We start from the raw sequence: 27,823 nt of genomic DNA, 5'->3' as shown, positions 1-27,823 counted from the left end.
GATTACGCCTACTTCGTGAACATTACATAGTATTTTGCAACCTACATCACCGCTCTCGATAACGCTAGAATATTCAATGGCAGGTATATAAATGCCGATACGCTTCGTCGCTTAGCTCGATGGCCACTGCTCTGTTGGCCACTATTAGGGAGCGTTCAGAATGAACCTTCGGGCCACCAAAAGTGCGCCGAATTTGATTCGGCGGTGGAGAGATCCACTGAAAGGGCCCTATGCGTGCCCATCGCTCTCGGACCGAGTTTTTCAGCGTCTGCCGCTTAATTGGTCGCCGTAGACCAATAGGAGTGCTAGTCGAGAAATTTCAAAAAGTGGTAGCCAAGTCCTACTCGTCGTTTTGCGGTGCCCATAAATGAACGTTGTTCTCAACGGTAGCTTAACCCACTTTGTGCTACTTCACGCCTCTATTTCGAAAAAGCAGTGACCCAGCTTTTCACGGTTTTGCAGAAAAAGATGAACCCGCTTATGCCGCTGGCGTTGGTGGTTTCTTCTGCTCTTCATGCAGCGACTTCTGCAGAGGCCATGGCACTAGGGGTTAGTGCCATGGCCTCTTTGTAATCTGAATTTTGTGTAACCACAATTTTGGCCTGAATAAACATCTTCGACCTGAAGTCTGCTCCGTCGTTCACGTCATGACTCTGTGACAATATGTATATATATATGTATATATATATATATATATATATATTATGAGACCACTTCCGGTACGGCAGCAACCAGGTTATCTTTTTCAATCTAGACGCACGAGCCAGCGAGCCAGCCCGCGTGACATACGATGATGATCACTAGAATGGTTTGGTCATACAGATGAAGATGAAGTACATAGTCAGCGCTCACACTATTTTCTCCCCTTCGCGAAAGAGGGAAGCAAGTTAGAAAGGGTTGGGACGCCAAATATATTCTTTCAGTCGAGAGACAAGGGCGATCTCGGTGTGGCGGCGACGGCGATCAGGAGCCGCGTTGACAGGAGCAACGTGATAGTTGACTTCAGATGTTCGTTCCAGGATGGTGTATGGACCGAGATATCGGTGAAGGAATTTTTCGCAGAGCCCAGGTACACGAACAGGTGTTCACAAAAGGACTTCGTCACCAGGGCGGAACACAACAACTCGACGCTTCGCATCAATGTCGATTTTTCTCTTGTCCTGAATGGTAGCAGTGTTGGTGCGGGTGATTTCACGGCAGCGGGCAACGCGAGTGGCGAACTCTTTCGGGAGAGATGAAGATGGATTGTAAGATGTGGACAAAAAGGTGGCGTCCAGAACAAAAGTCTGTACACGGCCATACACGAGAAAAAAAGGGCTGAAATTCGTCGTACGCTGTTTCGCAGTATTATATATGAGCGTGACGAAAGGAAGTATTGTGTCCCAGTTTTTGTGATCCGGTTGCACGTACATAGAGATTATGTCGGACAAAGTTTTTTTATTTTTATTTTTTTTATTTACAAATACTGCTGTCTCACAGTTCGAGACATTGCAGGAGTGGGTCCATAACAGTGAATACACACTAAATTAACAAAACACATGGTTTGGTAGTTCATTCAAAAAACTATTGTTAGGCAACTTTCGGAGAGAAACATCCAGATTGTTCCACAATTCCACTGTGAAAGGAAAAAATGAAAACTTAAAACAATCTAGAAATGGCATGAAGGGTGTGATGTTAATGGGGTTTGACCTGCGAGTGTTTGCAACGGAGTTGGCAAAGGAAAAGGGCATGTCAATGGTGATTATCTTGTTCACGATTTTATGTAAAGTTCCGATACGCTCGCAAGTACGTCTGTGTTCAAGTGATTTGAGTGATAGACGTACAGCGTGTGACGAAGGCGAAAAATTGTGATCATAACGGTGATATATGAATCTTATTGCTTTTTTTTAACACCTTCCAAGTGTTCTATGTCACATGCGCAGTGAGGTGACCAGACAACGGAGGCGTATTCAAGAACAGGCCGTATCAGGGATTTGTATGCTGTTAGTTTGCATTCGTGAGTTGCATCTTTTAACGTTCGCTTCAAGAAGCCCAATTTTCGGAGCGCTTTCGAGCAGATTAGGTTTATATGTTTATGCCATTTTAAGTTCGGTGAGAATGTTACGCCAAGATACTTGTATTCGTTGACATGCTTCATGTTCTGGCCATAGGAAAAACGTAGGGGTTCCTTCTTGTTTGTGAATGTCATGCTTACCGTTTTGTTAAGGTTTAGTGCCATTTGCCACGTTGAGCTCCAGGTACGGAAAGAAGAAAAAACATTATTTAACTGTATTTGGTCACGGGAGGTACTAATACAAGAATAGAGGACACAGTCGTCGGCGTATAGACGGAGTTTGACCTTTGTATTTTTTGTTATTTCGACAACATCGTTGAGATAAATTAGGAAAAGAAGAGGCCCAAGGACCGAGCCCTGCGGCACACCTGATGTGACAGGGAGGGATGACGAATGCGAATTGTTAAACGCGACAAACTGCTGCCTTAAATTTAGGTAATCTGAAAGCCAAGATAACAAGCGAATGCCGTGAGTGCCGCGCAGAAAGGCTTTTAATTTGAGGAGGAGTTTATTGTGGCAAACAGTGTCAAACGCTTTCGAGAAGTCAATAAAAATGGCGTCCACTTGACCGCGATCGTTTAAAGTCGAAGCGATGTCGTGCGTAAACCCCAGCAACTGCGTGACTGTTGAAAATCCTGCACGAAAGCCATGTTGATTTTGGGAGAGGAGGTTGTTTTCTGTTAAATATGTGACTACATGTTTGTGAATAATGTGTTCAAGAATTTTACAGCAGGTGCAGATTAATGAAATAGGTCGATAGTTTGGAATTACTTGTTTGTCGCCAGATTTAAACACCGGAACAACTTTTGCATTTTTCCAAATCTGCGGTACAATTCCTGTTTCAAGGGATCTCTGAAAAATGACTGTTAAATACCTCGCATTCCATTCAGCGTAACGTTTTAAAAATGTGTTAGGGATGTTATCAGCGCCGGCACTCTTATTTGTGTCGATGTTCAGTAGGAGATTGACAACTCCAGCGTAACTAATCTGTAGTTCTGGGAAGGCAGGCAATGTACTGTCAAGACCGAAAGCGGGACTGGTGCCATCATCTGTACTAAACACTGATTTGAAATAACCATTGAACGCTTCCGAGATAGTTAAAGAATCCGAAGAGGGCTGTTCGTTCACAATAAGTAAGGAAGATGTCGGGCCTGCAGGATTAAGAGTTTTCCAGAATTTAGATGGGTCGTTTTTCATAAAGGTTGTTAACGAACTTTCATAGTAGAATTTGCGGGCAGCATGCATTTTTTCTCTTAGGTGAAAGTTAGGTGAAAACACTCAGTCAGACCATTAGTTTCTGGGTGATACGCTGATATGGTCTTGTGGATGGTGTTAGAGGCCTGTAAGACTTCAGCAAGGACATGTGAAAGAAATGTCTTGCAACGGTCACTAAGGAGCACACGTGGTGCGCCATGTCGTAAAATGATGGCACTAAGGAAAAAATTGGCTACTTCAGAGGTAGCACCAGATGAAAGAGCTGCCGTCTCCGCGTAGCGAGTAAGGTGGTCTACGGCAGTAACAATATAACGGTGACCGGCTGGCGTAAGCGGAAGAGGTCCGTAGAAGTCTATGCCCACAAATTTAAAGGGAGTGGACGGGCACGGCAGTGGTTGCAATGGCCCCACGGGAAGAGACGTGGTACGTTTTCGGTGCTGGCATGCCGCGCAGGAAGCGACGTACTTGGCGACAGAAGTGGAGAGGCCAGGCCAAAAGCAGCGAGTCTTGAGGCGGTCGTAGGTCTTGTAGAACCCTAAGTGGCCAGCTGTCGCTTCGTCATGAAACGCTTGTAGAACTTCCAGGCGAAGTTAGCGAGGAATGACGAGAACCCATTAGTTACCCAGAGGATGGTAAATTTGCCGACATAATGTCCCTCTTGAAGCTTGAAACGGGCAACTTGTCGTCTTAGGCGGCTTTTTGAAGCACGCGATAAGCCAGTGAGTCGATCGATGATTGTGCGGCAGTAGGTGTCGGCATGTTGGAGCGAAGCGAGATCTGTAGACGAAAGAAGGTCCGCCGATGCAACTAACTGTTTCGAAGCAGCAGACGTCTGTTTGGTCACTTTGGTGGGCGATGACGAACAGATGGAATGTGATACTTCGGCGCTTTGCGAGAGCGGGCAACGTGACAAAGCGTCGGCATCTTGGTGCTCTTGACCCGACCTATATGTGACGCTGTAGTCATACTCTTGCAATCGTAGTACCCAACGGGTAAGGCATCCCGACAAATTTTTGAGAGACGATAACCAACACAGAGCATGATGGTCAGTCACTATTGTGAAATGCCGGCCGTATAAATAAGGGCGAAACTTTTGTACGGACCACACGATGGCGAGACATTCTTGCTCAGTGATGCTGTAGTTTCGCTCAGCAGGTGACAAAGTACGGCTCGCGTAGGCCACGACTTGTTCTTCGGAAGCATGGTTCCGTTGAAGAAGGACAGCACCGATGCCAAGTCCACTTGCGTCAGTGTGTAGCACAGCAGGTGCTGAAGGGCCGAAATGGTGAAGCACTGGCCGTGATTTGAGGCGTTGCTTGAGGGTGTGAAAAGCGTCTTCGCAGTCATCCGACCAGACAAAGGGTGCGCTCGTGGTCAGAAGTTTGTGCAGAGGAGCCGCAATAGTAGCGAAATCACGTACAAAGCGGCGGAAGTACGACGCTAAGCCAAGGAAGCCGCGGAGGTCTTTCTGTGTGGTTGGTGTAGGAAAGCGCAGTACCACGGCAACCTTGTCGGAATCGGGCTCAACGCCATGTTTACTGACGACATGACCTAAAACCTTGATGCTGTGCCTGGCAAACCGACACATCTTAGTGTTGAGCTCGAGACCGGCCTTAGCTAAACACGTGAGGACTTCGTCTAGCCGTTCCAGGTGCTGTGAGAAGCTGGACGAAAAGATGACAATGTCGTCCAGTTAGCAAAGGCTGGTCTTCTATTTTAATCCCCGCAGTACCGTGTCTATCATCCGTTCGAATGTAGCTGGGGCATTGCACAGGCCAAAAGGCATCACATTGAATTCAAAGAGACCATCTGGCGTAGCAAACGCAGTTTTCTCTTTATCGGACTCGTGCATTAGAATCTGCCAATAACCGGAGCGCAAGTCGAGACTTGAAAAGTACTCGGCACCTTGTAAAGTATCAAAAGCGTCGTCAAGGCAAGGCATTCGGTAGACATCCTTACGAGTGATTTTGTTGAGTGATCTGTAATCAATGCAAAACCGTACCGAGCCATCCTTTTTTTTTCACTAGTACGACAGGAGAAGACTATGCGCTTGTCGAAGGCCTGATGACGTTGCGCGCGAGCATGTCGTTGACTTGTTCTTCTATAAGCTTGCGTTCAGAAGCCGACACGCGGTAAGGACGGCGACAAATCACACGGGATCCGTCGGAGTCGATACGATAAGCGGTCACTGTTGTTTGACCCAGACCTTCGGAACAAACGTCAAAGCAAGTTTTGTGCTTCATTAATAACGCTAGCAAGGCATCAGTTTGCGTTGGGTTGAGATGTTCACACAAAGTGGCCTTGAGAGCAGGAAATGCATCTTCCGCTGGCGTACACTTGGAGAATGACGAAGCAGATTTATTTATTTATTAGAATACCCTCAGGGCCCGTAGGGCACTACAGAGGGGGTGGGTACAACATATATAACACACAAGAAAAAAAGACAAAATAAAGAAACAAGTATCAGATGCGCAAATCAGGAAGGCAACATAAGTCAACTAAATATGTATAAGAATTCAAGCACATACAAGACAAATATAAATAATGGAAACTGCGTATAGTTACAAGCATTGCTGAGAAATTGCAGTCTTGAATAACATAGGGTCTGTTATTGATACAACGGAAGAGGGAAGGTGGTTCCAATCGGCGGCTGTTTTCGGTAAGAAGGCTGCTGAAAAGAATTTGGTGCGGCAAAACGGAATGGCAACTTTATGCTGATGATCAATGCGCGATGAGTGGTATGACGGTTGTGAAATGAGGTCTCGCTTCATTGATGGATTGTGAAAAAATATCTTATGAAAAAAATGCAGTCGCACCAGTTTCCTCCGGACAGTTAAATTGGGTAGGTCAAGGTTAGATTTCATTTCTGATATGCTAGCAGTACGGGAATAATTAGATGAACCATTGACGACACAAAGCGGTGCTTCTTCGGTAATGCTGGCAACAGTGGTCCCCTCTGGCAAAAGAAGTGGTTCTGGCGTCGTGTTGCAGGCCGTGATGCTTGCATAACCACGGGAGAACCGCACCAACAAGATGCGATGGTGATCCCTCGACAAATGTAGCGCTGGCAAGGAACAACCACAGCGTCACCATCTAGAATGTCTCGTGACTTGATCGTAAGGACAGGTTCTTGTCCGAGAGGCAGGAGGAAATCCGCAGCTATCACAAGGTTGGGCTACGAAACGTCGGCAGCAAAAGAAAGCTCAGTGTCCGTAATACGAATGAGGGGCCGACCACACGAAATTACAGCAGACGCCGCTGACAAGAAGTCCCAGCCTAAGATTATGTCATGGGCGCACGAAGACAGCACAGCCAATTGTATGTGATGACGAATTCCATCGATGAGAACACGAGCAGTGCACAACCCAGTCGGGCAAATTGGACTGTCATTAGCGCCGCATAACATGGGACCGGCATAAGGAGTTTGCACTTTACGCAGGCGAAAACACAATTCACGATCAATTACCGAAATCGTGGCTCCAGTGTCTATAGGGGCGTCAACAAAAACACCTTCCACACAAACAGGTAGCGAATTAGCCGGACGAGACGGAGGAGTTGTAACGTTCCGACAACAAGCAGTTTCCCCTCCAAAAACTGCACCTTCTAGTTTTCCGAATCTAGAGAGATCGGCGCGGAACGCAGGGCTGATGAAGTATGCCGAAACGGTGATGGAGAACGGCGGCGAGATGAGCGAGTAGGATCAGGCGCAGCATGAGACCGTAGAGGGGAGGGCGACTGACGGGAGGTGGATGGATACGGTGCGGGATCGTATTCATCGGGTCTCGGGGCAAAGTCTCTATCGTAAGCTGAGTAACCACGTCGTTCATCCTGATGACGGCGGCGGCAGAAACGGGATATATGACCTCTTATGCCACAGTAGAAGCAGATGGGGTGCGGAGGACGCCATGAAGAATAGTCACGTGGCCTTGGCACTTGCGTTGTCATCGCAGCCACATGGTCGCATCCGACGTCCGCTGGCACGGTTGGAACTGGTGCAGGGGCCCGCGATGCAACTTCTGCGTACGAAGGCACTGGGAAGCGCACAGGAGACGGGGCATGTGCAGCGGTTGTCATTGATGCCAGTTCGTCCTTGATTATCTCACGCAGGTTGGGAGGAGGTGTACGGACAGACGCAATGGTTGGGTTGCCTGGAATAAGGTCGTGAAGTTCTTCTCCGACAATTGTGCGGATAAGGGCCCGCAATTCATGCTCTCTGGTAAAGCGAGCGTCGCAGGAGGCGTGCGGAAGGCGCATGGAATGAAGCGCGTTCAGGCGTTGGCATGTAGTGATGACGTCCCGGACGGTAGTCGGATTCTGGATCACGAGAGCATTGAAGGCCACAGAGTCAATACATTCCAGTAGATGTCGGATGCTATCGGCCTCCGTCATGTCATTTTGTGCTCGGCGACAGAGAGCCAAAATATCTTCAATGTAGGACGTATACGATTCGTCGTCCCCCTCGATGCGGGTTGCGAGCTTCTGTTTCGCTGCTGCAGAGCATCCTGCGGACGTTCCAAATGCCTGACGGAGATGCCCCGTGAAGGTCGACCAATTGGAGAAGTCACTCTCGTGGTTGTAATACCAGGTTTTAGCGACGCCATCGAGGTAAAAAAACGTCGCGCAGTTTGTGCGCCTCGTCCCAATAATTACAAACGCTGGTTCGATCATAACTGTCGAGCCATTCTTCGACGTCTTCGTTGCGAAGGCCGGAAAATACCGGAGGGTCTCGATGAGAGGTACTCACGGTGTAGTGAAGCCTGAGTGGCTGGGAAGGAGCGGTTGCAGCAGCGGGTGCGTTGGGTTCTGCCATCGCTGTTGCTTCAGGGCACAACCGTCGACCAGACCGGAGCTGCAGGGGTGACGGGTAGAGCAGGAGGACGTGGGAACCAAAGCACCTCCACCACTTATGAGACCACGTCCGGTAAGGCAGCAACCAGGTTATCTTTTTTAATCCAGACGCACGAGCCAGCGAGCCAGCCCGCGTGACATACGGTGATCACTACAATGGTTTGGTCATACAGAGGAAAATGAATGAAGTACATAGTCAGCGCTCACAATATATATATATATATATATATATATATATATATATACTTATGATCTTCTTATGTTCTTATGTTTATATATATATATATATATATATATATATATATATATATATATATATATATATATATATATATATACTTATGTTCTCGTAAATGTGAGGGTAGTTTGTGTTGTGTGCACTTTTACAGTTTGCTACGCATTTCTTTGTTCCCCTCTTACGTGATGCTTGTATGGCGATGCAGGTAATCTGTGAATAAATAAATACATTGAGAACACTTACGGTGTCTTAGTGAAAGATTTTTTTCAAGTATTGCTTTTATACTTAGCGTCCACTTTTGTTTATTGAAGTTTAAACACGTGCATCCAAAATAGGGTACTTAAATTGGTTTAGCAATTGCACCCAAACGAAAATTTATTGGCCTACTTGAATAAAATAATTCCTCAGAAGTACAAAGTAAAATTCTAAATATCATCAAGTTTGCGGACGACTATTTGATAATGTTGATATGTGATGAAAACGAGTTTTGAAGTTGCGCTCGTTTGACCCATATTTCAGACGGTTTGCTAGCATCTAAAACCTACACATGAAATGTTCTGTGGGAACACTTTCAGGTTTCTTAATCTTTTCTTAAATTTTTAGGATTTCTACGTTTGCTGACTTAAGGAGCCAAGGAGCAAAAAGCCATTCTCTTCTGCACATACTGGTTTAGTGAAGAGTTCTGCTGCACATATGTGCCTTTTTAAAGCACTAAAGAAATGGCGTTCTTGACTCTTGCAGAACAGCTTCGAGCCACTGGTTGGGCCACTGCTGGCAGCAGGTTACCCGCTACGACTGATTGTGACCGTCATGGCATCACTCTATAGGTACCTAATGAAACAAAGTAGGCCGCCTAATGACACTTCTCTTAGACGTGTAAGACGGCTGTTGTCCCCTATATCCATGGCGCGCCACACAACTTTAAAAAGATTGGAAGTAATGCTGGGGTACGAGTGGTCATGTTTGCTCCAGAAAAACTTGAAATAATGTTGCGAAACCTGTCTTGTTGTGAAAGAAAAAAAAAGGTTGCAAGACTAAACATCGTGATGACTGCGTCGAGTGTGCATATTCCGTTGTTTACAGAGCACCTTTGTCCTGCGGCCACGCATACGTTCAGCAGACTGAAAGGTGTATTTTTGAGAGAGTAAAAGAACATCACAATAAGGTGCAAGAGGCAACTGATGGTCACTTGGCTCTAATGAGTGCGGTTATGTGCTGTATTTTGACAACGCATGCATTTTACATTGTCACAGACGTTCTTTACCCCGTTTCATTGTTGAGGCATCTGAAATGACTCATGATGAGTTTGTAGGCACCCCATCCAACTCGCTCATGCCTAAAGAACTTTCTTCTTAGGTAGTCTGGTTTATAATGGCTGAGTAATTTGAGGCACGACAGATCGACTTTTAACGCGATATTGTTTGAGAGCTTGTTTTGCTGAAATTCTGGCGTCAGTGTCGTTGGTTGTGAGCGAAAAATGATTTTTCCGGGAACTTAGCGTGTATTAGCGCAGTATATAACAGAAAGGACACAACACAGACGTAGAGACAGGAAGGCGCTAAACTTCCAACTGTCTATTTCATGCCAATCACACCCAATTTACACATCCGCGACAAAGCACAACTCATCTTGCACGTGTTCTTAAACCAAGAAACGTCATTTCCTTTTCTGACTAGGAATTCGATGACAAGCTTACACACAAATGGCCTAATTTTTATATAGCCTAGGCTTCTTCTATCTCCCGTGTGAGCCGATCTCTAGAACGACCGATAGCTATGCAACTGTCGTGCCATCATCACCATCATTATTTCTCAATCACCGCGCCGTGCCTCTCGTGCAGCTGATGCTAGCTCGAGCTGCGCGAGGATGAGAACAAGCTAGGCACTTGGCGGTTCGGACGTGGACAGCCGACCGCGGCTCCGCTTCAGGCCTGAAATAAAGTGGCGAGATCGGCACGGCCCCATCGGCCGCCTTCGGTGTCGTCTCACGTCTCTCGCCTCACTCGCTACATTGGTGACCCGGAGAACACGCCCTTCGCCGAACGGCCCGCTGCCATGTTCCCGCAACTCTGCCCGCCAGTGCCGCCGTTCCAATCTACCTACCCCAAGGTATGGTTCATGCAGCTCGACGCCGTTCTTGCGTTGAATGGCGTCACGGACCAGCCGCTGATGCACGCCATTCTTCATGACGCCCTTCCGGTAGAGTTGCGTCATCTCTCTGCCACTTCAACCTCCAGCCAGCAGCCTTACGATGACCTGTGCTCTGCGGTGCTTGCCAGCTATGGCCTCACCTACCACCCGCTGCCGTTTACCCGCGACTCTCAGGTTTTCCCTGCGTCGCAGCGTGCTGGACCCTCCGGCCCGAAGCTCTCATATGACCGCAACCTAACTTCCCCGACAACGTCTCCCTCCACCTTGGGTCCGGCCACTAGCGCAGTGAGTCTCGCACCCGGTCACATATCCGACAAGGTTCTTGAAGTCGTTCCTGCTGCCGACAACCTGTCCACCACGAAGTGTGTTTTTTCGAAGTCCTCGGCCGATGGTCCTTCTGGCATGCTTGCTACCTTCATGTTTTCCACGAAAGCGACGGAACGCGACACCATGGCCCCACCAGACTCCATGACGACCACCTTGCCACCCACATCGGAGTCTGGCACAGGTGACCTTTCGCCACCGAGCTACGCGGCCATGTTCCAGTCAGCACAAACCTGGCAGCCTCAATTCGACCCGCCACTGCCCCCGTTCCGGACCTCTCACCTAGAGTCGTGGTTCGAGGAGTTTGCGGCGGCCTTGTATCACAACGGCATCTGGATCCAGGAGCTCATGTACGAGGCATTAGAATACCATCTTCCACATGACCTCAAACACCACCTCACATACTTCTTCTGGAGCCCTCGCCCGTACGATCACTTGCGAGATGCCGTGCTCAAGTTTTACGGCCTTAAACATGCTCCTCCTCCCAAAAATGACACAACTGCACCTGGCTCATCATCTTCCAGGACGCCTCTCGCCCCACAGCCAGTCCAGACCATTCCCCTGCCGGCAACTGGCCACATATATTCGACACCGGCCGCTGCCCCATGCACCATCGCATTCGCTGCAGAGACTTGGTCGGCTGAACTGTCTGTCCCGGGTGATTCGACGACCTCAGCTGGGCCAGCTGACCTTCCTGCAGACTCCCCGCCTGTCCCGGCACCTGTGGAGGCCCGTGACACCACTCACACTATGGACCCAGAGCCCGCTGTGACACTGCACGCCATCAGTTTCCCCTGCACACCGGTGCCTGCTGCTCAAAACCTCGGGGACTGCCAGCACCTACTAACATCATCCTCGATGTGTCCTACAGAAGTTCAAGCCCCTGAGCATGCACGGCTGAACGTGCATGATGCTGTGACCATGTCAGGAAATCCCGAGGGCCGCACGCCTGGCTCACCACAGGTGGAGCACACCGTGCATGCCCCAACAGATGCGCAGTTAAACCATCCGCCTACCACTACGTACGCGTGCTTGAGCATTTCAACGCTGTCGACGGCCTATGACAACTGTGACGCCACATACCCGCCGCTCGATCTCGCTTCACCAAACGTCGGTTCTAGCTCGAACAACGCGACGACTCATCGGCGTACGCCTGCGCGTTACACATCGTCAAAGGTTGGAAAAAGAAATCTATCAGTGCCCTCTGAGCCGGCTCTTTATCACTGTAAACCATGTCGCACTTCATCGGTCCAAAGCGCAACCGTTTCCAACTTATCTGCACCCTACTCGGCCGACCAGGCGGCCGCCGCAGCCGGTAATGTGCCACCGGAAGCGACGGTACCAGCACGGTAAACACACTACCAGGGTTGACAACACTCCCCGTCGACGTTCCCACCAGCTCCAACAAAGAAGTAACACTAGACCTTCTGGACTGGCCGTACTACACTCATGCTACAGTCCATCTTTTAAGCATCAGTGTCCGAGTGCGCGTAACAATCGACCGCACCGAAACGGCCCGTGTGTGTTCTCGGCCCTTGACCATTTTTCGCCTTGTCGTTGGTATTCGCTATCAACAAAAGTGCTCCATCATCACGACCCTCGCCCGCTCCTTCCAACAGCGTGCCTGCGTAGCCACCCTCATCCGCTGCGCCATTCCCAGTGTCGCCCGCCAGGGACCCACTGCTTACCGATGGCCCATCAACGTTGACAACCTGGACTTTCCAAATGAACACTTTATGGATTGTCGTTCATGTATATAGCTTTTGTCACTATCTTTCTTTTTTTTTCATATGCCTTCAAATCGCGCAAAGCGCTAGGGGGGGGGGAGCCCTGTAGTGCCATCATCACCATCATCATTTCTCAATCACCGCGCCGCGCCTCTCGCGCAGCTGATGCTAGTTCGAGCTGTGCGAGGATGAGAACAAGCTAGGCACTTGGCGGTTCGGACGTGGACAGCCGACCGCGGCTCCGCTTCAGGCCTGAAATAAAGTGGCGAGATCGGCACGGCCCCATCGGCCGCCTTCGGCGCCGTCTCACGTCTCTCGCCTCACTCGCTACACAACTATACAGATCAGGGGAGCACGCACTGCTTTTGTAGTGTGCCGCCAGGAATCCTCCCGCCGTAAACTTAATTCTCGCGTTATATCAGTGCTCGCGTAATCTGTCATTTAGAAACCGTTCTGTTTGCCCAATATAGTAGATCACGCAGGATAATGGAAACCTGTAGATGACACAAGATACACAATCGACGAATCTAACGTGGTGTTTTTTATCACAAGCTGGGGAAGCAATATTTCTTGAACAAGTGAGCTTGCAAAGCTCCCCAAGTTTCTTGGGTGCTGAAAAAACGACACGTATATTAGCCCTCTGGGCCACTTTCTTTGAAATTGTGAGAAATTGTGTGCACGTAAGGGATTACACATACTCTGCAGCCCGAGTACTCCAAAGCTTCACGCCTGTTTTCTTTTCAAGACTTTGGAGAACGCGTTGGGCTACAGAAACCTCTAACAAAATTGGGTAGCCAGCTTCATTTAGACGCTTGGTTTGGTTCTCGAAACTGGACGCCATCTTGTGGTGACACGATTTGATCACGGCATTTTTAAAACACAAGTTTGCGATGCACCTCCTAATAAGATTTGAATGCACGGAAGCAAACGAAAGAGGAGGCTTATTCGCTCGCGACTCATACGACCAGCACGTGTGGTTTTCCGAGAAAAATAACCTGAGGTCCAAAAACCGAATAAAACCCCCCTGTGGAAGTTCGCAAGTGACCTCCCGGGGCGCGAGACATCCCTTAATCGCGGCCAACACATCATCAACCCTCGCCTCTAGGTCAACAAAAGTGCAGTCAATTAAAAACAGGAAGTCGTCGACAAAGCAAAGAACTTTGCACACTTTGGTATTTTGTAGCGTTTTAGACAAGGTAATGCTAAGACCAGATAAAAACAAATCACTAAGAATGGGTGCTATACACGAAGCGATACACACACCCTTTTTTGCAAATACAGTGCGTTGTTCCAACAAATAATAGTGGACGATAAGTAAAACAATATAAGTTCTGAAATATGACTCATCGACAATGAAGCTTAGTTTTGAAAGCGCATGGCACCATATTCATCGATGGCATGTTCAATGGAAGACTGCAGAGAACTGTGAGGGATTGAACAATACAAATCTTTTATGTCTACCGAAAATGCTTGATAGCCTGTTCAGGGATGGCCTTTCAAGATTCCAATGACTTGATCCGAGTTCTTAATCAAGAACGGATCAGTCACGGGCAAACAATTAAGCTGGATTGAAGAAACAAAGCGACTGACTTCTGCCAGGTGTCATTATCTGATACAATTACCCTTAAATGGAAGTCGTCTGTATCAGAGAATGACACCCGGCAAAAGTCAGTCGCTTTGTTTCTTCAAGCCTGCTTAATTGTTTTCCCGTGACTGACTCGTTCCTAATTAGGAACTCGGATCAAGTGGTTGGGTTCTTGACCATCCCCGAACAGGCTGTCAAGCATTTTCGGTAGACATAAAAGATTTGTATTATTCAATCCCTCACAGTTCTCTGTTGTCTTTCATTGAACATGCCATTGATGAATATGGCGCCACGCGCTTTCAAAACGAAGCTCCATTGTCGATGACTCATTTTTTAGAACTTTTGTCGTTTTACTTATCGTCCACTTCTATTTTTTGAAGGAACGCACTGTATTTGCAAAAAAAAGGCGTGCGTATCGGTTTGTGTATAGCACCCATTCTTAGTGATTTGTCTTTATCTGTTCTTAGCATTACCTTGTCTAAAACGCTACAGAACACCAAAGTGTGCAAAGTTTTTCGCTTTGTCGACGACTTCCTGTTTTTAATTGACTGCACTTCTGTTGACGTAGAGGCGAGAGTTGATGATGTGTTGGCCACGATTAAGGGATGTCTCGCGCCCCTGGAGGTCAATTGCGAACTTCCACAAGGGGGTTCTATTCGGTTTTTGGACCTCAGGTTATCTTTCTCGGAAAACCACACGTGCTGGTGGCATGAGCCGCGAGCGAATAAGCCTCTTCTTTCGTTCGCTTCCGTGCATTCAAAACTCATTAGGAGGTGCATCGCAAACTTGTGTTTTAAAAATGCCGTGACCAAATTGTGTCACCACCAGATGGCGTCCAGTTTTGAGACCCAAACGAAGCGTCTAACCAAAGCAGGCTACCCAATTTCGTTACAGATTTCTGTTGCCGAACGCATTCTCCAAAAGTCTCGAAAAGAAAACAGGCGTGAAGTTTCGGAGTACTCGGGCTGCAGAGTAGGTGTACTCCCTGACATGCACAAAATTCCTCACAACCTAATGAAATTGGCCCAGGGGGCTAATGTACGTGTCGTTTTTTCAGCGCCTAAGAAACGAGGGGAGCTTGGCATGCTCACTTGTCCAAGAATTGTTGTTCCCCCAGCTTGTGATAAGAAACAATATGTTAGATTCGTCGATTGTGTATCCTGTGTCATCTACAAGTTTACATTATCCTGCGGGATCTACTATATTCGGCAAACAAAACGGTGTCTGAATGACAGATTACGCGAGCACTGCTATAACGCGAGAAATGAGCTTACGGTGGAAGTATCCCTGGCGGCACACTGAAAAGGCTGTGGGTGGTCACCTGATCTGTATAGCTACATAGTTATCGGTAGTTCTAGAGATCGGCTCACACGGGAGATAGAAGAAGCCGAGGTTACAAATAATTAGGCTATTTGTGTGTAAGCTCGTCATTGATTTCCTTGGCAGAATAGGAAATGACGTTCTTTGGTTTAAGAACACGCGCAAGATGAGTTGTGCTTTGTCGCGGATGTATAAAATGGCCATGAGTGGCATGACATAAACAGTCGGATGTTTCGCGCTTACCTATCGCTACGTCTGTATCGTGTTCTTTTTTTTATGTACTGTGCTAATAGACGCTACTTTCATGAATGACCAACTCGCCCGATCAGCAACCTTTCTGAACCTCATTTTTGCGTAACAAAATAATCGATAAATATGCAAATAAAATAAATATTAAAAATGCAGAATCTAAGTGAGGATTGAACCGGGGTAGTTTGCATGTCAATGGGGTGTTCTACCACACAGCCAAGCTGTATTCACTGCTTGTGAATACAGCGAAAATAGCTTCATCTGCTTGGAAATGCAGTGAAAATAACTTGCATGCTTTACAAAGATATGCGCCTTATATACGTGCTTCACCATACAACATGTAAAATTACCCTAATATTGTGCGAATCAACCTTACATTGCCATCGGGAGTCAGAAAATGCGATTATCACAATGACTTCAAAGCTTAAGGCCAGTCACCTACTGAGGCACACATGGTACTGCCACATAGTGGGCATAAAAAGCTCGAAATTATTTCGTACACTAAGTGTTCGAAGTTGGCCCTAAGAACAGAATATCGCTATCGCGTTCAACTCTTAAAGTCGAAGTGGGGGGAGGGGCCCAATTTTCGGTTGTTTGTCCTGCCTTTCACTTTTCTTTGTCTTCATTTCACCCCTATATTTTCTTACATTTTGCAACAAAGGCTTACTTGAAGTTAAGAACTTGTCTTTTCCAGTGGCGTAGCCAAGAAGGGGGGGGGAGGTCTTCGGGGGTTCAAACCTCCAAAATTTTCGCGCACCCTTCCCCCCGCCACCTACTCATCCTTTTGAAGGGCGATGTTCCTAAGGTTATGGTTCGTTTCTGTTTTGTAGTAATAGAAGTAGTATGTAGCCACCTTTCCAGTTTATAAATTGGTCTATTGATGGCTTTTTTCGTACGTCATAGGAAGATTTGCGAAGATTGATGGATATCTGCGGTAATGAGGGAGGTAGGTAAGATTTCAGATTCAGTAAGGAAAAATCAGCAGTCATCTTTTTAATGATAATGAATGTAGTGAGCTTAGAATACAGAAGCTCACGCTAGAGATAACAGATAAATACAAATATCTGGGCGTATGGATAAGCAATGGGACCTAGTACCTAAGGGAGCGTGAAATATATGTAACGACTAAAGGTAACAGGAATGCAGCAGTGATGAAAAACAGGGCACTGTAGAATCACAATAAGTATGATGTTGTGAGAAGAATATGGAAAGGGGTCATGATTCCAGATCGGACGTTCGGCAGTGCGGTCTTGTGCATGAGATTGGAAGTTCAAGCAAGATTAGAAATAAAGCAACGTAGAATGGGTAGTCTTGCTTTAGGAGCTCACGGGAATACACTAAATCAGGGAGTACAAGGTGGTATGGGATGGATAATATTTGAGGGCAGGGAAGCTAGCAGCAAGATAAAATTTGAGAAGCGATTGAGAGAAATGAGGGAGGAGCGTTGGGCTAGGAAAGTTTTCAGCTACTTGTACATGAAGACTGTCGATACAAAATGGAGGAAGCGCACTAGAAAATTGACCGGCAAATACTTAGAAAACAGCAGGGAGCCAAACCAAAAACAACTATCAGTTATGAAGAAGATAAAGGAAATTGGGACTAACATGTGGAGAATTGGCATGATTAAGAAGTACGCACTAGAAATCTATCAAACTCTTAAGCAAGAAAACGCCAAGGGAAGGGATCGATGAGAATACTCGATGTAGTTCTCTACTGTTTGAGGACAGGATAGGAGTATTGCGATCCAAGACATATCGGGCCAAATACGAAGTGGCAGACACGGTATGCAGTGCATGCGGAGAAAAGGAGGAAACTGCTGAACACTTGATAATGTTCTGTAAATGGCTTCACACTGTAGTTCAGGATGATGGCGCAGAGTTTCTCAAAGCTCTCGGGTTCAGAGACAGGGAGGGCAAAACAAACTTTGAGTGGGTAGAATTAACTAGAAAAAGGTTATCTGATTGGTGGCTAAAGTTAAGGCCCAAGAGAAAATTAAACGATTCATTGCAAAGTAACAGTCCTGTACACCTCTCTTGAAAAAAAAAAGATAAATCTCGGTGGTAGTTCACTAAGTATTACGGCTAGGTAGCGTTAGCCAGCGCCCGATCTAAAGGGTACAGCCACATCCATCCATCCATCCATCCATCCATCCATCCATCCATCCATCCATCCATCCATCCATCCATCCATCCATCCATCCATCCATCCATCCATCCATCCATCCATCCATCCATCCATCCATTCATTCATTCATTCTTTCATTCATCCGTCCATCCGTCCGTCCGTCGGTCCGTCGGTCCGTCCGTCCATCCATCCATCCATCCATCCATCCATCCATCCATTGAAAATAATATCACTTGATGGCGTTAGTAGCTGGTTGCAGAGCCCCGGACCCAGTGAAGTGCGATGGTTGAATCTATCCACAGAAACCACTTGTAGCCTAAATGATCGGGCCAGGTAGTCTTTCACTCGGGCACCCATCAGCACACCCATCAATTCCAGTCTTGGAACAAAAGCTTCTTGAGACGGGCTACTCTCCATTTTGACAAGATCAAATTTGAATTATAAATGCCCCGTCGACAAACACGCAAGTATGCAACCGCTCCATATGCCTTGTGGCTTGCTTCAGAAAATACATAAATCAATCTTGTCGCATTCACCACTGACACAACACCTTGCAATGGTTATCGCCGTTAAATGAGGCAGTGCAGTGTACCATTGCGTCCACACTGCTTGCATCTCGTTGGGCAATGTTGTATCTCAGCCAACACACAGTTCCTGGAGCTTTTGGAACAGCAGTTTGGCAGTCACAGTGACTGGAGAAAGCAGACCTAAGGGATCGAAAATACGCGCTGAGGCCTTAAGAATGAATCTTTTGGTGTTGCAGTTTCTGTCAAGGAAATCTAAGATAGGCTCTATAGAAAAGGCAAGGTGATCGCCTTCTTTATCCCACACAAGTCCTAACACATGCGCGGTACTGCTTGTGGGGCACTACACAGTGTTCGTGGGACATCCAGTTTCTTCATTAAGAAATATCTCCTGCAAAGTTTTGGAATTTGAGTGCCACATTTGAAGGGACATGCTTGCCCCTTTCATTATGCCCAGTGCTTCTCGATACAATTCTTCAGCTGCTTCTTCCGTGTCGGCACCAGTGATGCGGTCGTCGACGTATAAGCTCTCAGCCAGTTGGTGCGGAAGACTGAGGTGCAAAAAACATGAGGCGCAAAATGCGCCTCAGCATTGCTCTGTAGCTGTCGGTCTGGACTCCAAGAGTCGTGAGGGCGGCTATATTTCGCTGCATGTGGTCATAGAGGAGACGTAGATGTCTTACCTCGTGCCTCCATCGTACAGTTGGCAGGTCCAGTAACTGCATGATATGCTTCTGAATGAGCACATCCGTGCGTCCAATAGTCTCCTTCAAAAGCTCGATGACCATGTTATTATTAGCTGCTGTCGCTTGTATACCAGCTACTGCCGCTGCTATATCCCGGAAAGCGCCGAGTGCAAATACGAAAAATTCTCTCCGTTAGAAAGAGTGCCATTGTCGTGTACGGCTTGCTGGTACTGCTCCAAGAAAGGCTGCCACTCCGTGGCGGCTGGGCTAAATCACCGCAGCTCGAGTTTCGGCACCTTCACGTTTGAGCCGTTGGCTCTCAGTTTCTCGTCGCTAGGAAGCCGAGACGCCACCGCTGCTCGGCGGCGTCTCGGCGTGGTAGCTGCGCAAACGCGCAGCCTAATCCATTTGCCTTCATCGTGCGTGTCAGTAACAGAAGTGTTTTTCTTGCTAAGAAATTGAGTAAATATTTTTTAGTTCAGCTGCCGAGACCATGGGGCTGTGTTGTGATTATTGTTGAGCGTGCGCAGGTCATACGCTCTTTTTTGCTTTTGGCGGGGGATGTCAAAACTAACCCTGGGTCTCCCACTGATGAAGACTTGCTTACTGAATTGCAGAAGCTATCCGCTGGACAGAATAGGCTTATTTCCGACGTGCAGGAAATTAAAGACCAACTAAAAACGACGGACATAAAAATAACAGATTTGTGCAAACGCATAACTGAGCTTGAAAAACATTGCACTGCCCTTTTATCCATACACACAGAGCTAGTTGACCTAAAGACACTCACAAACGAAATGACTCACAAGATCTGTATTCTCGAATCCCGTGTAGATGACAGTGAGAACCGTTCGAGACGTAACAATCTTATATTTTATGGCATTCCGGATACTACTTAAACTGAAACGTATTCGGACTTGGAAGAAATAATCGTCCGTGACTGCTGTGAAACAGTCCAACTAACAATTCCTCCCTCAAAAACTGAGCGTGTGCAGCGCCTCGGGAGATTCTCAGAAAACCGCATTCAACCCATAATTGTAAAGTTTCAATTGATTGATTGATTTGTGGGGTTTAACGTCCCAAAACCACCATATGATTATGAGAGACGCCGTAGTGGAGGATTCCGGAAATTTTGACCACCTGGGGCTCTTTAACGTGCACCCAAATCTGAGCACACCGGCCTACGACATTTCCGCCTCCATCGGAAATGCAGCCGCCGCAGCCGAGATTTGAACCCGCGACCTGCGGGTCAGCCGCCGAGTACCTGAGCCACTAGACCACCGCGGCGGGGTGTAAAGTTTCAATCATCCAAGACAAAAGAACTTATCTTTTCCAACGGCCGCAAATTCAAGGACATAGGCTTCAGCGTGGGCGAGGACTTCTCTCCTGCTGTACGTCATGCGCGCAAACAACTAATTGCTTTTGCAAGAACTAAGTCAACAGCATTCACTGTGTGCTTCAAAACCCTCTTTCTCGGAACTAAACGCTATGTCTTTGACGAGACATCGCAGTCTGTGAAAGAATTAAAATAGCAATCATCCCGTCCTCGACCAAAGCCAACCTCCCCCCAAGTTGTCCCCAAATCAATTTATCGTTTTCTGTGCTCTTCACTAACATTAAAAGTATCATTTCCAAGCGCGAACATATTTCGAATCTGGCGTTGTCATTACAGCGACTTTCTTATATTGACCGAAACTTGATTAAATGACAGCGTCTCTGATCAAGATGTCTTGGCTGATTTGCCTAATTTTCAGCTAATTCAGAAGGATCGAAAAGATAAGAAGAGAGGAGAAGTTCTTATTGCCATAAACCAAAAAATAACCTGCTCGTTAGTTAGGCTGTCATCTGACCATGAAATAATTTGGATTCTTTGTTCTGCTAAGCCCCAGTCAGTATTACTTGGTGTCTGCTACAGGTCCCCGAATAGCTATCCTGACTTTTTTAATAACCTTACCGACGTCTTAAATGAAGTGACAAAAAAGTATCCCAACACCCCCGTAGCTTTCTTCAGTGATTTTAATTTTCCGGGTATTAATGGCTTAACCAAATTATATCGTCACAGGCACAAGGCGAAGCCGGGTCTTTCCTGGGCGTTTGTTTAAATTTTAATCTTTTACAAATGGTAACTGCACCAACACGCGTAACACAAAATGGGAAAATATTTTGGACGTAATACTAACCAGTCACCCAGATGACATGGTCTCGATTACTTATCTCCCCAAAATAAGTGACCATAAGGTCATCCATACCGAATTTTCATTTAAACCTTTAATTCGTCAAAACATCCAGAAAACCATTCGGTTGTACGACAAGGCGAATTATGAAGCAATAAATTTGGCGATTAACGCATTCTTATCCAGTTTAGAAACTACTTTTTTCCCAGTCCGTAGAAGAAAACTGGACACTGTTTAAGGACGAGGTCAATGAATGGACTGACAGGTTTATTTCGAAATCTCGCTACCGCGCAAACTGCCAAAAGCCATGGTTCCCTAGAACTCTGAAAAGAATAGAAAACAAGAAAAAACGCCTGTTTAGGTTAGCAAAAAGACTAGAAGACTCACAAAAGTGGCAGAAATACTACGCAGCTGAAAAAGCTTATTTATGCGAAGTTCAAGACGCAAAGAATTATTTTTTTCAACGTTGACTTACCAAGCATGCTGACTAACAACCCAAAAAAATTTTGGCAGGTTTTGAACCCCCCGAATACTGCCTCAATCACTCTTACCAGTGAATCGGGTCACGTCTTCACCGATGATCAATGCGCTAACATCTTCGACGCTTTCTCATCTGTGTTTACCAAAGAAAGTAACGTGACATTTACAATACCACCCTCTCTTATAGAATGTGCTATGCCACCGGTATCATTCACTGCTAATGGAATTATGTGCTTAATCGACCAATTAAAACATTCCTTCTCTTCAGGCATTGACGAAATCAACTCCAAAGTCCTTAAGATTACAAAATATATTTGTGCATCTTTGCAGTGCTTGCTCTTTTCACAGTCACTTTTAAGAGATCGCCTACCAGATGACTTGAAGAACGGAAAGGTCATTCGAATTTTCAAATCGGGTAACAAAAACTCGCCATTAAACTATCATCCCATATCTTTAACCAGCGTGCCCTCTAAAATCTTGGAACACGTCATATTCACGCATATCATAGACTTTCTTGATTCAAACAGTTTTTTCCATCCAACACAACACGAGTTCCGCAGAGGTTTCTCTTGTGAAACACAACTGGCCTTATTTGTTCATGATTTGCATACTAACCTGGACTGTAACTTACAAACCGATGTCGTATTCTTAGATTTTTCCAAAGCGTTCGACAAAGTATTTCATTCTCGACAGTTACTAAAACTTTAACACTTAAATCTTCATCCGAACATACTGAAATGGATAAGAGAATTCCTTACAAACCACTCCCAGTCTGTTAATATCAACAACCATACCTCTAATCCTCTTCCAGTAACGTCCGGAGTACCCCAAGGTTCGGTTCTTGGTCCGCTTTTATTCCTTATATACATAAATGACTTGCCTTCAAACCTAATCAGTAAAACCCGCCTGTTTGCTGATGACTGCGTTATATGACACTGTTACTGACACTTCAAAACAGTCATCCTTACAAGCCAACCTAAACGGCCTCCAGGAATGGTGTGAGCGCTGGCTCATGCAACTTAACCCGAGTAAATGTAAAGTCGTTTCATTCCATCGCCGTCGCATGCCACTTGTGCATCCGTACACAGTTAACGCCATCCATCTAGAGAATGTTCCGTCATACAAGTATTTGGGCGTCACTCTTTGTAGTGATCTTTCATGGAACATACACGTCACTGATATCATTTCATCTGCAAATAAAACACTGGGTTTCCTTAAACGCCATTTACGACTCGCTCCACAATACGTAAAATTAGAAGCATACAAGTCCATCGTTCGACCTAAACTAGAATACGCATCACCAATTTGGGAACCTCGACAATCTTATCTTACACATGCCATCGAATCGCTTCAAAACCAGGCCACTAGACTTATTCAGTCTTCATACTCTTCCACTGTCAGCGTATTTGGATTGAAAGCAGAATCAGGTTTACCAGATCTAGAACTTCGCTGTCGTATTGCCAGCCTGTCATTGCTCCACAAAACTTTTCATAGTCCCTTGCATGCCCCACCTTATATCGTTCCCGCAACACGCATATCTCACCGCACGAGCCATTTGCTTCAAATCGCTCGGCCACGTTCCCGGACTTCTACTTTTTCTGCCTCGTTTTTTACACGTACCACACCAGACTGGAACGGCCTTCCCAGTGAAATTGCAACCATTCACTGCCCGTCATCGTCCGTAGAAAACGTCAGTAAGCACTTTCTATGTTAAATCTTTGGCTTCTATGTTTTGTCTTTATAATTACCCAACCCTTAATTAATACCCCCTCGCGGGTCTTTAAGGAAATAAAATGAAATGAAATGAAATGGCGTTCGCTCGTTGAGCTCCAGCTTGTTGGTTGAGCATTGCGACGCAGGCTACTATTCTGTCATTGTACGCAATCGTACGTGCGTAGTTCTCGTCGACTTGTTAGTCTGGCACAAGTGGCCCAATAGCAGCGTCCACCTCTGTTGGTGGAAGATTTCTCCTGTGCTTTGTTGAACAATAAGAAGTTCATGGCGTGCGTGTTTACTAAAAGCCGAATGCTCCTGTCTCTCATTCCCCTTTAGCAGCCATTGACATGTACATTTAGCATCATATGAGAAGAAAGGGTTGCTGCGTTATACTCACTGGGCGTATCCTCCTAGGTTTTAGAAAGGTTTGGCGAGCGTTGGGCCACAGTGCCATGAATACAGTGAACTAGTATATACCATGAACTCTAGGCGGTTAAATGTGGGAAGTAGACACGAAGCGCAAGCCGCAAGAAAGTGTGCGTGTGCCTCCTCTCGTTCAGTCCTTTGAATTTACGCTGGATAGCGGTGCTTCTATATGAGGAATATATGATGAACAGATGCGATATGGTGGTACTTGGAGTGTTGAATAGGTGGACGAACGGGCCCGCAGAGAGATGCATGGACGGACGCATGGATGTCTGCACGGACGGATGGACGCATGGACGGACGCAGGAGCGGATGCATGGACGAAAGCAGGGACGGACGCACAGATGAACATGTGGACACACGAACAGATGCTTGCACAGACGGGCGGATGGACGCATGGGCGGCCACAAAGACGCACGCATGGATAGACGGAAGCTTCGCGCCAATATCCATCATTCACTCCGTGGATATGCTGCCATTTTTTTTATTGTTCAACAACGCAAAGAAGAAATCTCCCACCGACGCCACCTTTGAGGTCCAAACCTAAGGCTGGTTACACGCTACAGCTACTACTACTACTACTACGAGGGACGAACGGGTGCCGCTTCAAAGGGCCACTCACCAGGCCCCATACCGAATTTCAGTTAGACAGCGGAAGTTGTTGGGTGTCCGATGAGGAACATTTTGCCACAAAAATTTTTCTAATCCGTTATTACGAGCAGAGAAAACAGGTTTTTTGAAGCGGCGTGAAGCGAAGCTGAGAGGAGGCGAGCTCGAAACCGTTGCCGCTCCTCCGCGTAGCCTTCGCAAGCCAAATCTCTTCCCCACCCTCTCCGGCATCCGACCAAGACGTGACGTGCGCATGACGTGCCGAACAAGCCCAGGCCCCGTGCGCGCGAGTGGCGTTTCTTTTTTGACCAGCATTATTTTGTGGTCTTCTGCCTGTTTCTGAGGGATGGCTTGTAAACTCTGGCCTAAACGCCGTGGAGTAGATGAGCACAATGAGTGCGCGAACGCGTGGGAGCGTTCCACGGTGATCGTCTGCTCAATGCGCTGATCGCGGGGACACGAACGCATGCGAAACGCTGGCACATTAGCTCCGCATCTCGTAGCATTTCACGGAAAAAAATGAAAGAAAAACACGCACAATTTTTCATTGTGTCTATTTATTTCAAGTTTTATTCATCTTCTAAAGGATAAACATAAACTACGCATGTCGCGTTAAATAATTTTTGCCATGTCACGTGGTATGCTGCTGAAAACGTTCGAGCGGACTCGTCGATGTAGAGGACCAATGTCACTGCATTGCCGTGTACGTAGGGCCATTCCTACGCCTACGTCATGCCCTCATTCTCAACGCATTCGCCGGCAGAGGGGAGGGGGGTATCTTTCATCTTGAAATTTGACCCATTTCCGCAGCGCGTAGTGTTGCAAAGTTTGGCAGACGTGATCATGAACGCATCGTTTATGCATTGTGCTTGTCAGCTCAAAATTGTCAAACCTGGTGAGTGGCCCTTTAAGGAGCTTCGCCGCTAAAAGTGGGTCGCGTGGCACTTGGAGCTCTCTCGCACTGGCCCTCTCGTGAGCCATGTAAAGCCGCGTCTGCTCGCCTAGTTTCCCAGTCTTGTAATTATGGGAATAAATCGCATGTTTTTTGTGTGAGCAAGAAGCTTCGCAACACTGTCTCTTTGTCCGGCGCTGGGGTGGTTGCCTGTGCCCCGCTGATTGGTCACATCAACTGGTTGCCAGATGCGGGATCTCGTTAGATTCGGTGGCGTTCTCTCCTGGTATGTGAGTGCTCAATTTCCGCAGAGATTCTACCAGGTGGTTTTGGATAGAAGGTGATATCTCTCCAACAGGGTAGATCCGTACTGGTTTGTGAAGGCAATGCTTATTAGAGGTACCTTCAAAACAGTAAAAGCCCGGAAGGCAGCACTGGGTGACCATGCTTTTGAACAAATAGAGAAAGCCAGATTTAGTGCTTTTCTGCGAGGAGCCGAGTATTGACGTGGCGTTGATACAAAGCAAGTCACATTTGATACAGTCGATTAAGGATTCTGGCGTGGATGAGGAGAGGCTTTGGGATTGTTGGGAGCTCGTACAGGCAAGGCGTAAAAGGTGGCAAATCCCACGTATTGTGAGAATCGATGATGAGCGAAACACGAAGCAGGAAGGCTAATATGTCAATTTAAAATCAGCACGACGTTACGAGGCGCAGTTAAATTATGCAGTTCATGACTTCCATGTCATGATTAACTTGTTTACACATTTCATTTACTTTCATTCATTCACGTCAGCTGATACCAGATTTGGTATATGTGGAGCTATCGAAAAGGCTGGGAGCGTGCTATGAGTGTAGCATGTACTCAAGCTTTTCGCGATACATATGCCATGATTATAACGTTTGGATATGTTACCTAATGTCGCCGTCCGTTCACATCACGCACTACACAATTCAGTATATGTGAAGCTAGTGATAAAATCGTGGGCGCACTGTGAGCATAACATGTCGTCATGTTTTACATGACAAGCATGTCCTGTTTATCATTCTTGAGCGTGTCATTTACCTTCGTCGTCCGTTCGCGTCATGCAATACCAAATTTGGTATATGTGGAGCTAGCGAAACGCCCGCGAGTGCATCATGAGCGTGGCATGTAGTCATGTTGCAAGACACTCATCTCATGATTATGATGTTTGCACCAGTCATATACCTTCGTCTTCCATTCACGTCTCGTAATATCAATCTTGGTATATGTGAAGCTAGTGAAATGACGTCGAGTGCATCATGAAGAGTCCAATATAAACCGACGTAACGATAACGCGCGCGCAGCTGGGCGCAGTGACGCCACGCTAGCAAAACACCAGCACTCTATAGTCTTGCGATAGGCGTGACCGGCGCGACCAACATCGTCGGCGCGAAATGCGCATGCTGCATTTCGCGCCGACGATGTTGCCTAGACAGCACCGTGTCTGCCTCTCTTCGTGAGGAGGGGCGACGGGCGTGCTCAGACGCGCATGCGTCAAAGCAACACAGCGCGGCGCGCGCCCGCGAGTATACGCACGCAGATCGGCGCTTAGCGTTGCATCGTCGGCCTGACGCGACGAAACGAACGCTGGCGAATAACATCGCAGTATATAGGTGCCTTCAGAGTGGCATGTAGCCATGTTCTTACATGACATGCCTCTCATGATTTTCATGTTTTCACCAGTCACATACCTTCCAAATCCATTCACGTGACGTGATACCAAATTTGGCATATGTGCATGTAATGAAACGGCCGCAAGCGGATCCTGATTGTGGCATGTAGAATTGTTGTTGCATGACACGCATGTAATGATTATAATGTTTAAACGTGTCACTTACTTATGTCGTCCGTTCATGTCACGTAATACAAAATTCGGTACATATGAAGCTTCCGAAACGGCCGCAAGCGCATCATGAGCGTAGCATGTAGTCATGGTGTTACATGACAAGCATTTATTGATTATCATGTTTGCACCAGCCACATACCTTCGTCATCCCTTCACGTCCCGTAATATCAAATTTGGTATGGGTGAAGCAAGCGAAGCGGCCGCGTGTGCATCGTGAGTGTGAAGCGTAATCTTTTTATGACAGGACATGCATGTCATGATTTTATTATTAGGCTCTGTCGCTTGTGTTCACCATGCAGTCATGTCACACCATACCAGTTTTGCAACAATGCATGTTAACGAAACTTCCGCAAAAACAGCAAGACTATGAATTGTAAATCATGACATTCATGACATACATGTGATTTTCATGTTATGATTAGTCACCTGAGCTTGTCAAGCAGACATGTTATGCCATACTAATTTAGTTAACGATACCATTATTGAAACAGCCAGGAGAGCTGAAAGTCGTAGGCGGCTAGATAGATAGAAAGATAGATACGCTCAAAGTCGACGAATTCACTAAAAAATGCTTCGCATTTAAAAAAGCAGAACGAGAGCAGCTTGCGTTTG

General features: G+C 46.7%; 1 protein-coding gene across 4 annotated transcripts in view; it reads left to right on the top strand.

The window, feature by feature from the left end:
* LOC119166787 (chymotrypsinogen B) overlaps positions 1-27,823 on the top strand; it is a 1,014,345-nt gene that overhangs the window by 918,052 nt on the left and 68,470 nt on the right. Inside the window, exon 10 of one of the 4 annotated variants that reach the window (XM_075882532.1) lies at positions 9,096-9,181. The exons of the other annotated variants lie outside the window; for them this stretch is intronic. Within the exon in view, the coding sequence (XP_075738647.1) occupies positions 9,096-9,181 (86 nt within the window). The remainder of the gene's footprint in view (positions 1-9,095; positions 9,182-27,823) is intronic. 4 annotated transcript variants of the gene reach the window in all.

Source organism: Rhipicephalus microplus, unplaced genomic scaffold (assembly GCF_043290135.1).
Source record: "Rhipicephalus microplus isolate Deutch F79 unplaced genomic scaffold, USDA_Rmic scaffold_12, whole genome shotgun sequence".
Lineage (NCBI taxonomy): Eukaryota > Metazoa > Arthropoda > Arachnida > Ixodida > Ixodidae > Rhipicephalus > Rhipicephalus microplus.
The sequence above is the reverse complement of the archived record's forward strand: the minus strand, read 5'-3'. Positions and strand labels throughout refer to the sequence as shown.